Source organism: Argentina anserina, chromosome 6, assembly GCF_933775445.1.
Source record: "Argentina anserina chromosome 6, drPotAnse1.1, whole genome shotgun sequence".
Lineage (NCBI taxonomy): Eukaryota > Viridiplantae > Streptophyta > Magnoliopsida > Rosales > Rosaceae > Argentina > Argentina anserina.
In genome coordinates, this window is record NC_065877.1 from 22,807 (window position 1) to 34,750 (window position 11,944).

At 37.8% G+C, this 11,944-nt stretch overlaps 2 protein-coding genes across 2 annotated transcripts; both read left to right on the plus strand.

Annotated features, from left to right (window-relative positions):
- Positions 1–71: 71 nt before the first annotated feature.
- Positions 72–2,652, plus strand: LOC126799935 (uncharacterized). The gene is made up of 4 exons (XM_050527198.1): positions 72–366; positions 453–540; positions 856–964; positions 1,742–2,652. Exons 1-4 carry the CDS (start codon positions 183–185, stop codon positions 2,546–2,548), a joined length of 1,188 nt encoding a protein of 395 aa, XP_050383155.1. The 5' UTR covers positions 72–182; the 3' UTR covers positions 2,549–2,652.
- Positions 2,653–11,176: 8,524 nt separating this feature from the next.
- Positions 11,177–11,944, plus strand: LOC126798860 (protein ASYMMETRIC LEAVES 2). The gene has a single exon (XM_050525934.1). It carries the CDS (start codon positions 11,183–11,185, stop codon positions 11,942–11,944), a length of 762 nt encoding a protein of 253 aa, XP_050381891.1. The 5' UTR covers positions 11,177–11,182.

Genomic DNA, 11,944 nt, shown 5'->3' on the forward strand with positions numbered 1-11,944 from the left:
CCTTTCTTTTTACAGTCGTAACTCGTAAAATTTTAAGTCAATGAGCTAACTTTTGTCACTGAGCAGGCCGGCTAAGTTTCCACGTGGCGATCCAAGCGGCAGGCCAAGGCATATCTATATTTGTATATAATACTCCCACAGATCTCTTAATTTCCCTGCAAATTAACAGCGAGTACGTAGTGATGAAGAACACAAGCAGGAGGAAACTAGCCCCGGGGACTAATCAAGGACGACAGATCAAGGAGACAGATCCTCCTCCTCCTCCTGATCAAGATCTTATTCTCTTCCAGGAATTGCACAAGCGCGAAAAGGATCGGAATATTGTCACCCTCCTCCAGCCTGTTTCTGAAGAGTTTGAGCCAAATGGTACGCACGCTATAGCTATACCAACGTACGTGCTTCCATTTTCATATCATATTATCTCTTGATTGATTGCCTGCAATATCATACAGGAAACCATCAGCTCTACAGAATTGCTTCTACCAAAAAAGGATCAGGATTTGAATTTCTTGCTGAAAGAGAGAAGAATGATTATGATTGGTAACTCTGCCTTAGTTATTACACCCTTTTTCATAGAGTTTATCTGCTTCGATTTGATTCAATTGAATAAAAATTCCTGATGAGGACTTTATAACAAGGACAAAGTAATAAACGGTTGGATGATTGTTTTAATGTAATTCAATCATTCATTTAAAAATTCTCACTCGGTTTTATTATAAGATCTTCATTAGAAGTTCTCGGCCATTAATAAAACTTATTCATATCTTTTAATTTAGGTGACATATTTAAATAGTCATCATCTACTTTATTCTTCATTCGGATTTGTTTTTATTAAGCCGCTTTTGGGCATGCTAGGTTGAAAACTCCACCGGCAACTCCTCTTTTTCCATCCCTAGAAATGGATGCAAACAGCCCCAAATTCATTATCCAACGGGAAATACCAATTATCCAACCTCTTTCACGGGTACGTGAATAACTCGTTGTTATAATGTACATATTCATGTGAGTACAACTCAAATGAGATTTTTTATAAGAAACCCTTCTTTTAATTTTATCATTTCTTTTGCACTTTATCACAAAATAAATTAAGTCTACTAAATCTAAGTGACCCATATGATTGGAGGAAGAAAAGGAAATAATTATACCAAAAGGGGCTGTATATATACAACGTTGGGAAGTAACTTCCTAACATACTTTTTCTTATTTTTGAAAGAACGACGATAATTTCATATATTGATACGCGAGAAAATCAACGTAAACATAGAACTCCTTTAGCAGTGGCGGATCTCTTTGGAGGCCAGAGAGGGTCACGGCCCCTCCGGCGAAAATTAATTCTCTTCTTAATTAGGTTTTAATTACACAATTAGTTATATGTTTAGTATAAATTGCCCATCCAACAAAATAATTGGCCCCTCTGAGATTATTTTTCAGGTTCCGCCACTGTCTTTTAGGACCTTAATATAGTGGAATCATACAAAATAACTAAATTAAACTTATAATACTAAACTCTAGTCATTTCCATGCCGAAGTTCACATATTATTTGCCAACCAATATCACCCTACATAGATGGTGCTACCCCAGGGGCACTAAAACTCTAAAAGTATTGGGAAGTATAGGTTGAATTTTGAACATAAAATATTCGTATTTTTACCACGTGAAAGGAACGAGCAAATGAATAATTGTGAGAAGACATTTGTTTTCTCCATTGATGAACCAATCTTAAAACCAACGTTATACCAGTTTGCAGTTGTCACTAATAGCAAACCAGAGGCGGCAGATAAGCAAAGCTTTGGAAGACCAAAATTTGGGAACCTAAAATCAAAACTCCCCCTCAGGTCCGTCACGCCAAGAACTCAGAGACAAAGCACAGTATTATCAAGTTCAACAAATCAAACCAAAATCATCAAAGATGTTGCAGTAATTCGGACAGATGTGCCAGTTTTGAACAAGCAGACAGCAAGAAAATCAGCAACTGATCATAATGACATGATCATCACAAGGAAAACGAAGCCTACAACAACTAGTAGAAGTCCGGTCATGTACCCTCAGATTCCCCTTGTGAGATCAACAAATAATATTCCAGCTGGCTTTTCTAATGAGAAATCGCCTAATCTGAGGACAGAGCGACACTTAGTATCTGCTGCACCGGATCGATCAGCCCTGGGCAAGTCAACTGCATCACCTGTAAGAACTCGCCCGCGTATGACAGTAGCTGAACTGGGGAGGCCGCAATCATGTTCATCGATTGCAAGTATTTCTAAAGGTCGGAAAGTAGCCAGTAGTAGTGTTGAAGGGAACATGCAGCTAGGTTTCAAACACTGTCATGTCAAAGAAGGCGATTTGTTCCACACCAATACTCCAAAGGGGATAATAAGTAATAAACACGGAAACAGGGGGCAAGTTCTAGGGAGTAAGATGGTACAGAGATTCATGAGTGCGAGATCTAAAGTAGTTAATCTTGAAGAAAAAGGCAAGAATCGGTTTTCGCTTAATGATACCTCTGAATTTGGAAGAAGGATTCCTAAGAATTCAACGGATGCCGTGTAACTTTTAAACATACGGTATGGTTCTTAATTAGAGTTTGAAGTTGGTATTCATTATGAAAACAATGCTGTACTAAGGCCTATGTTCCTTCATCACTTGCTTAAAGTCAGGGCTTTTACAGTTTTACATTGGAATATTTTTACAAACTTGCTTTTAGTGGGGTTTATTATTCTTTATATATTTTATTAACCATTGTCTTTCAGGTAGGGAGCAATCTGTGTTTGTTTCTTTTGGTAAGAGCCATTGCGTCAAGCTTTTATTAACTAAACCATCGAATATTCAATAACCACAAGCGGGGACATGCCATATAATGTGAGAAATATCATATTGATAATGATTCCTTAACCAATTTGTCCATTGATTTATTCCAGAATTCTGATGAATCTTATGTTTTAATTGAGAAAGAAAAAGTTCTTGTGAAGTCTAAACTCTTGATTACAAAAATCTGAAATAATATCAGACATTCCTACAAACAAATATTCAATAAAACACCAACTAGCAATAGTACGACACAAATGACGATTCTATTTGCTTTTGGACAGCGGTGACATAGCGGAGAGATCACTAGATACGTAACTCAAACAACGGTGAAACAACAATTATCCATTAAAACACCAACTAGCAAAGAGTACTACAAAAATGACGACTCTATTTGCTTTTGGACAGCGGTGACATAGCAGAGAGATACTAGATACGTAACTCAAACAACGGTGAAACAACAATTACGTATCTCTCTAATTATGTTGTCGCCATAAAATAGATCTGACGACCCTTAGTCTCACCCTCTCACTAGGCGACAACGACCATTTGACGAAATAAGGAACTTGCCGCCTACCTATAGCAAACAAGGCATGAAGAATGCACACACAGACACGAAGCCCGACATCTCCTACACAACTCATGTAGGAACTTATTTACAGTAAAGATTAAACTTTTAGGATTTAGAGATCATTATGTGTTTAGCGTTTAGAGTTTAGCGTAAAGATAAAACGAGAATGGAATTTGATTATATTACAAATAGTCTACTAGCTAAGTGTGGAGCTAAGATAAGACTGCAATTTTTGCAAATATAAGGGCATCAAAGGTCTTATTGTAATTGGTAATAGGAATCAATGTTCTAAATTGGTAATCATGATTTGGTGATGGTCAATAATAGCTAACTTGACTTTATTATTTTTTTATAACTAATTTTGTTTGAGTTTAGGATTGAATTGAAAGTCTATTTTGACACATTAAATAAGAAAATACATACTTAAGTTTTGAAAATTAAAAAAAGTCAGGTTCTTAAAACTCTTAAAGCGTGCCCATAATTTTGCAAAAATTTCTAACCCGTGCCACTCAGCTTTTCCACGTCTCTCTCTTCACCTTCGACAACTTTGCCTCCTCCAAAACCAAACTCCATCTCTGATGGCCACGACCTCAACCACCGCCAGCAATCTCATCAGTCTTTCTCTTCTCCAACACCAGCATCGTCGTCGTCCGTAAGATCCATGAAGCCCCTTCGTCAAAGTCTCCAATCTCCGCTCCCTAATCCCTGACATATCGATTCAAAGTCTTATTTGGCATCACAGCCTTCTTTTGCGTAGGTTTGGTTACTGTAGCCGCTGGAATCTTCCTCCCATGAGATCATATGGTCATCGTCCACTGATGTAGTTTCAACTTCTGGCGTCATCAATTCAAACCCGACTTGCTTCGGACATGTCCTTTCCAATTAGTCCGACTCCGATTGCAACCCACTCTTCCCAAACGCCGAAGCGAGACTCTGCGATTTTGAGTAAGGTTGTTAAGAACACACGGACTAAAGCTTCTTCCAAGGGCATGGTTTCCAATCTCTTATCTTGGATCAGTTTGATTAGGTGAAATTAATTGAAGCTGAAATTTGAGTAATTTTTGATATGCAGAAGCTTCGAAAAAAAGAAGAAGAGTAGAGCATCTGCAGTTGGGGTTGATTTCATCATTGGAATTGTAATTGTTATATAAAAGCAAGTTTTTGGATGCAGAGTTAGAATTGAAGGTTGGCCATGGTATTTTATTATGATTAGCATCAAGAATGTCACAACCCGACCTTGGGTTATGACTAAAGTGGTATTTAAAAATTGAAAACTGAGAATTAGAGTATAACATTCTTTTTAACTAAACAGAAGCTTGTAATGGAACCAAAAGGAGAGAACCAATTGATTATAATAGAAGAGTTTTACAATTTTAAAAGAGCCACTTTACTAGCAAAGTTTTACAACACAAAAAAGAGCACCAAAGCTCAAGGTTAACACTTCACCTCTACACAACCTGTTTTCTTTTTACAATATAGTAGCAAAAATAGTGATCCTGGAGGGACAACTACCCTTCAACAGCTCAAGACTAACAAACACAAGCAGCAAAGTCCAACACACATTTATACAACAAACAAAACCCTATAATGCTTATGACAACTCCGATATCTCACTACAACGTCCACTTACGGACTGCTCACCTAAAAACAATGAAAATGACAAAGGGGATGAGCTTACAAGCTCAGTGATGGGACGCACGAGTGTCACACAATTAACTCTGTAAAATGTCATCGTTAGTATAGGATGAACATAGATCGTTCAGTCCGGAGAATTGAAGGGAACTCTAAACTTTTAGTGTTACAAATAATGAGAGTTTGAGATTGATTGTTTTAACTACTAAAATAAAACTTAAATACTATTTACATGATCATCTTCTCTTTTACCAAACAAAATCAAATTTACCAACGCACCACATAATTACAAGTTTGGTTCTAACATGCATTCTAACCCAACTGATTATATAATTTTAGACACCAATACAATTAGAGCCTTAAGGGAACATCTAATCATGCAAGATTTATATAAACGTTTAGGTTGACTTAGAGCCTCACTTAAATTGCATGCAATGAAGTTTAAAAATACTTAAAGTAGAAATTAAATAAAATCACATATAAACACCAAATCTTTGTCGGAGACATGCTTCATAGTGGCATCACTCAACATGGAATACATGTAAATTTACATATTTTTTCATTTTAATTAACACAAACCGAATCTACTTAGGGCATGATTCGATTTATATCAATATAGTTAATGAAGATAACTGTAATAACCCTAAATTTTCCATTACATTATTTGATTTAAATTGAATTCTATAAAGTTATGAATTTCAGTTTAAATGAATATAATTGTTTACAGCTTTACGGAACGGAAACGGAAACGTTATCGGAACGTTTGATTCGAAAAACGTTACGTTTCCGAACGATTTTATCGACTTTTATTCCGTCGCTCGGTTGCGAAAACTTTCTTCATGAAAGTTGTAGAGCTCGTCGATACGAGTTCGTAAGTATGTGACGCGTTCGAAACGGACATCGTACGTAAAAGTTATTCACGTCGGAAGTTAATTTCCGATTTGGAAACTAGTATAAAAAGGAATTTTTTTTTAACTAGGGTTTCCATAACAGGAAACCCTTCATTCCGCCGCTCTCTCTCTCTCTCTCTCACCCCGAAACTTCTTCCTCTTCCTTCAGAAAATTCTTCGATCCAATCCGGCGAAATCCGGCCGACGTGTCCCTCACCGCCGACGCCAGTAGCCTCGCAACCTCAACGCAGCCCCCTCCAAGCCAGCCACGATCTCCAGCGCCGACGTGAAGCCTCGAGCGACTCGCAAGAACCGAACCCAGTCGGTCCAAACACTCCGACGAACTCCGACGCTCCCAAGGCCGAAATAGGTGAGGTTTTCATCGAATTTGATGTTGGGATGCTTGTTGTGTGAAATTGTGTTGTTTTTGGTTTGATTGAGGGAGTTTTGGAGGAGATCGGAGGGGGAGGGATTTGGGGGAGATGCCGCCGTCACGGGTGGCGCATAAGGGTGCGTGCAGGAGGTAGGGACGACGGGGAAACCGTGGGGAGGGAGAGGGAAGGAAGAGGGTGGTTTTGGAGGCGGCGGTGGCGTGATACGCGCCGTGGTTAGCCTCGGCGCGTGGGCCCCACGCGCGGCCCGCCGGAGGTGGCGCGTGTACCACACGCGCCGCCACGTGCGGCGGTGTGACAGTGTTTTCCGATAGGGGTATTTTGGTAATTTACTTAAATGTAAATGTAAATTTTATTTACTTCGGTAAATGTAATTAAATTTTACCTTCGGTAAATGTAAATATAAATTACTTTCAGTAAATGTAAAAAGTAATTTGTAAAATTAGTAAATTTTATTTACTGAGATTGTATTTACATTTAAATAGTACGTATACGTACAAAAAAATATGTATTAATATTTATACGTACAGAAATACGTATATAATATTTATACGTACAGAAATACGTATTAATTGTATATTTGTACAGTAACCGTGAATAGTAACATTGAACAGTAACACTGAACAATAATTTCGTAAAACCGAAAATTGCTGAACAGTAACCGATTATTACTGTTTCGGCATTTAAAGGTTTACGAAACGATTCTAAATTCTTTTCTTATCTTTTCAAGGTGATCGTTAAATCAAGGAAACGAATTATCTTCGGGAATTGTGGGATTACGCTCAAGTCAATAAGGTGAGTAAAATCTCACATATTTACGAATCTACCCTCGCGGTGATTCAAGATTTTGCAAGAGTATTTAATAATGAATTACAACATGTATACAATTTAGTGGATTATATATATATATACTGTATAATGGTAATAAGTGCATATATATATAGTTCATTATATTATATACTGTTATTAATTCATTAGAAATGATCATTTTGATGACGGAAGATTGTGTATTGAGCTAGTGTTGTGAAATATGACATGTATAAGATATAGTGGACTATATATATATTGTATAAATGGTAAATAAGTACGAATATATATAGTTTGCTATATAATATACTGTTATGATTTTATTGTGAATGTATTGAGCATGTGATTTGAATTGTACAATATGATGTGAGATTATTGTACGTGATTTTAACATTGAGATTGTTAAAATATTGATTTTCTTCTGACGTGATTTGGTACAATATGATGTGAGATTATTGTACGTGTTTGGCAAGTCGGAACTTAGCCTTTGGCCGGGCGAAAGTTACGATACAGTTAGAGCTCTAGTCTGTCAGCCTTAGTACTGCATGTGAGGTAACGGGTGGTTATCTGCTCATGGGTACTCAGTTTATTTTGGATGTTGGGTAGCGGGTGGCTATCCAATATCAACGGTGTATTACGAGAGGGATAACATATGTGTACCAGCGTTCTTTGTACCCGTTTTATAAATGCATTGAGTAACCAGAAGGGTTACTTAATTTTCTCATGAGCGTTTCATTTCATATTTCTTTGGGTCAACCAGATGGGCTGACCATTGACTCATGAGGGCATTTATATTTGTTGTTTTGTGATCTTTCGTATATTTTGATATGCGAATTATATTTTGATTTTACTCATACGAGCTATAAGCTTACCGGGTTTGTGTTTACAATCCCGGTGCACCAATTCGATGGTGTAGGGGATAATTCCGCAGGTGCTGATTAGTGGAGGTTGAATGACGACTACAGAGGCTCGAAGTCGTTTGTATCCTACTTGTGGTGAGGTTTTAGCGTGGATTTGTGTGTGAGAATTTGTGTAAATTCATTTGTGAGATTTGTGAGTGATTTGTGAGGATTATTACATTTCCATTTTATGTATGGATTATAAATTTGGGTTGTAATAATTGGTTGTCTGAGTTGTATTGAGAACTCAGAACTGATCCGCTATTACACTTTAATGATTTCGATATATTTTGAGATTATTTTGGGTTTAACAACTTTATAATTTTGAGTTTTTAAGCTCGAAATTTTGGGGTCGTTACAATAACACTCAAATACAATCTTAATGAAGAAGATATCGGAGGGATACGTAATTGATATTCTGGCTTTGATTTTCATTTTATAAACCTAGTGTTTCTTTAAAAAAAGATCTTTTATTTTTTTTATTGTTTCTCTTCCTTGATTCTATCTACTTTCCTCTCTCTCTCTCTCAATTGTAAAAACATAAATTAAAATAATAAAATAACAGTTAAATATGACATAATCATTGGAGCAAAAATTTATCAAATGATTCAAAATTTGACATTTGCCAAGTCATGTGTCAAATTTAAATTAATTCAAACTCGACACAAGCAAAAAGACTATTCCATTGGAGTTGCTCTTAAATGTTAATGTACTTTTCCTGCATATTCTATCCAAAAAAAATACAGTTACCTTATCGATCATTAATGAACTAATTAAGAATTAAGTCGTCTGTGTTTTATTATCAAGTGTTTAGCGTTTGCTGCTTTCTCCGCGTCATCTTAGGCGCATCTCCTCGCTATGCTTAAGGGGGAGATGACCCCCGCCTCATCCTCAGCCTCCCAGAGATCGAGAGTCTTTTCCTTCACAGACCCCTATATACTCATCATCTTTATATGCCTTTTCCCAGCCCTCTGTTTTTTCCGGCGAAGAATTAGAAGCCTTATTATTTAATATGTATTCCAAGAGCAGTACATTATATCAGTGCCTGCAGTTTGTCACTGCCCGAAAGAAGGCCATATTTGCATGAACCATTTCATCTCATTTCATGTATAAAATTCTCTCTCTCTCTCTCTCTCTCTCTCAAAAGTAGCTACCTTGCTAACTCGATCACTCGATCGAAAAAAGAAAAGATCGGTTGGCGATCCTTAGCCGATTTAGAAACTTGCTACATATCTAATTATCCATCATATCAGTTGTACTATATACAGATCCTAGCCTGTAGCTACTTGATCAGTAAAAAGTTTCGTTCATCAAGAAAAATTAAAGCTTTGACCGAAGAAATCGAGGTCACCGCGCTCTCGCACGCAACACTAAAACTAGTACTACTGCTCCATCTCTTCTTCTTTATTTGTGTTACTGTCATTCACTTAATTTGCTAAAATTCAGGATAAGAAATGAAAGCCGGGATTTCTCTCTCTCTCTCTCTCTCTCTCTCTCTCTTTCTCTCACTCTCTCTATATATATATATATATATATATGTGTGTGTATGTATTCAAACCCGAGATCTTCATATTTTGCACACAGTCAGAGTCAGCCTAGCTAATTCTTATTCTTTGATCTCATTCTTCCAATTTCCAGCCTTTGTTTCAGTTCTCATCACCATACATTTTGCTTATAATTATAATATGTGAGAAACTACAGCTCGGCAAATTTGTTTATCCCAAGAAAGTCTTCAATTATCATACGTGCCCTCAATCTCTCTCTGTGGACTGAAAATGTCCCATCCCATAAATAATAATATATATATATTAATTAGCTTCAAAGACGATTAATTAAAATGAAGTAATGTAACTTATCTGTCGCTAGGCTTCCTCTATATAGCGAGGTATACACTATGAAATTCAAGCAAGATCTGCTTCCCAAGTTTTCATCGAAAGCAGTGAGAAGCCTTCTTTCTTGAACTCCTTAATTCTTTCTTCACGAGATCCAATCTCTCAGGCTTAAACCGACGGGTAAATCAAACCACCTTTCCATTTTTATTGTTAAATTATTTTTAGCGTGTGTGTCTCTATATATATAAATGTATATATATATATATCTCTCTCTCCTCTCCTCTCCTCTCCTCTCAAAACCCTACCGACCGGCGACCAGTTGCAAGTTAAACAGTTTCTCATCAGTTCCTTATTATCCTCACACATACACACACCTTTCTGGCCTCCCTGTGCTTTCTGAGTAGCCTTCCGGTGAAACTGCCAATCTATCTGCCACAGCTGCTTTATTAGCTAGGGTTCTGGGTTCTGGTGAGAGATAATGATGTTTTTTTTCTCTATTTCTTTCTTTCTTTCTTTCTTCGTTTCTTTCTTTCAAGAAATTATAATTTCCTAGCAATTTACCTTGTTCATGCCATTTTTATATTTGACTTCCTTTTATAGCGAGAAGATCTCCTTAATCCTTATAATAGGATTTTTCCATAAAATGATCAAATGAATTAAGAAAGATAGCATTGATATAGCTAAAACAGATCCTACCCTGAATATTCATGATCATTAATGGATACTTACCCTTTTCTTTGCTCGTACTTTCTTATCCTTCAGTGTTCTTTTTGCCGGTTGACTATAGTAAATTCTTCTTCTGCAATTGATATCGGACAATTTTAACTCATATTATGATGGTAATTAAAAGGGGAATTTTAATTTTCGATTCGTTGGTTCGGTGTTGCCTTTACCTCAATCAAAATTTTGTCACTTAACTATGGCCAAACACTTTCATGCCATTGATTTCACACTTCTCTGTTTTTCATGCCATTGATCTTTGTTCAACCGTCTGTTTCTCCAATATAATGGTACTTGATAGTTGATACTAGTCCCAATCTAGTTCTTGAAGTCAAATCATCGAACCAAAGTCCGGGTTGATTTCTTAAATCCAAATTTGTGTCCGTCCAAACCAGAGTCCGTCATAATAGTATAGAAGAAAAAAACTAAGAATTTACTCAGCAAATAAGGCATCCAATAAGTTGTAAATTTTCGCGTTATGCTGTTTGATTCACTTTAATTTCACTGATCTCCACTGACTATGTAGATACTATCCACCTAGCTTAATACATAAGCTTCCATATATTTTTCAAAAATGCTGATGAGGGTATATGAATATTGCAGAAGAGCATCGGAGGAGGAGGCCGTGGAAGATATATGGCATCATCGTCGTCAAATTCGCCGTGTGCAGCATGTAAGTTCCTGCGTCGCAAGTGCCAGCCAGAGTGCGTATTTGCTCCGTACTTCCCACCGGATCAGCCCCAGAAGTTTGCAAATGTTCACAAAGTTTTTGGGGCGAGCAACGTGACCAAGCTGCTTAATGAGTTGCACCCCCACCAGCGTGAGGATGCCGTCAACTCTCTTGCCTATGAGGCTGACATGCGCCTCCGGGATCCTGTCTACGGCTGTGTCGGAGTCATCTCTCTACTCCAACACCAATTACGCCAGCTTCAGATGGATCTAACCTGCGCCAAATCTGAACTCTTGAAGTACCAAAACCTCCAGGGAATCACTAGCCACGGACTCATAGCGGCCGCAGCCGCGGCCGCTGCAGCCACGGCAACCACTCACCACAATAACAACATTCTCAATAATCAATTTAACTTTTTGTCCTCGCCGCGGGAGAGGGAGAGAGAGATCAATCTCATCTCTAGTACCACCACTGGAAATGGCATCGGCACCGGAGGGGGAGGAGGAGGTCGCGGATCGGTAGACCACTATAATAGTATAGCACACCACCAGTTCTTCCCCAGAGACCAGCAACAGCAACAGATGATCAGGACATTTGATCCGGCAGCAGGGGGAAACATAAACTATGATGCAAGCAGCCTTTTGGCTATGAACGTTTCGGCCGGCATTCCATTTCAGCAACCTAGGGCTGCTGCCGGGGATGACCGCCGAACCATTGATCCCTCTTAG

Coding starts and splice junctions, on each gene's coding strand:
- LOC126799935 (XM_050527198.1), top strand. CDS start 183: ATGAAGAACACAAGCAGGAGGAAACTAGCCCCGGGGACTAATCAAGGA. Junction 367..452: donor TGAAGAGTTTGAGCCAAATG/GTACGCACGCTA, acceptor AATATCATACAG/GAAACCATCAGCTCTACAGA. Junction 541..855: donor GAGAAGAATGATTATGATTG/GTAACTCTGCCT, acceptor TGGGCATGCTAG/GTTGAAAACTCCACCGGCAA.
- LOC126798860 (XM_050525934.1), top strand. CDS start 11,183: ATGGCATCATCGTCGTCAAATTCGCCGTGTGCAGCATGTAAGTTCCTG.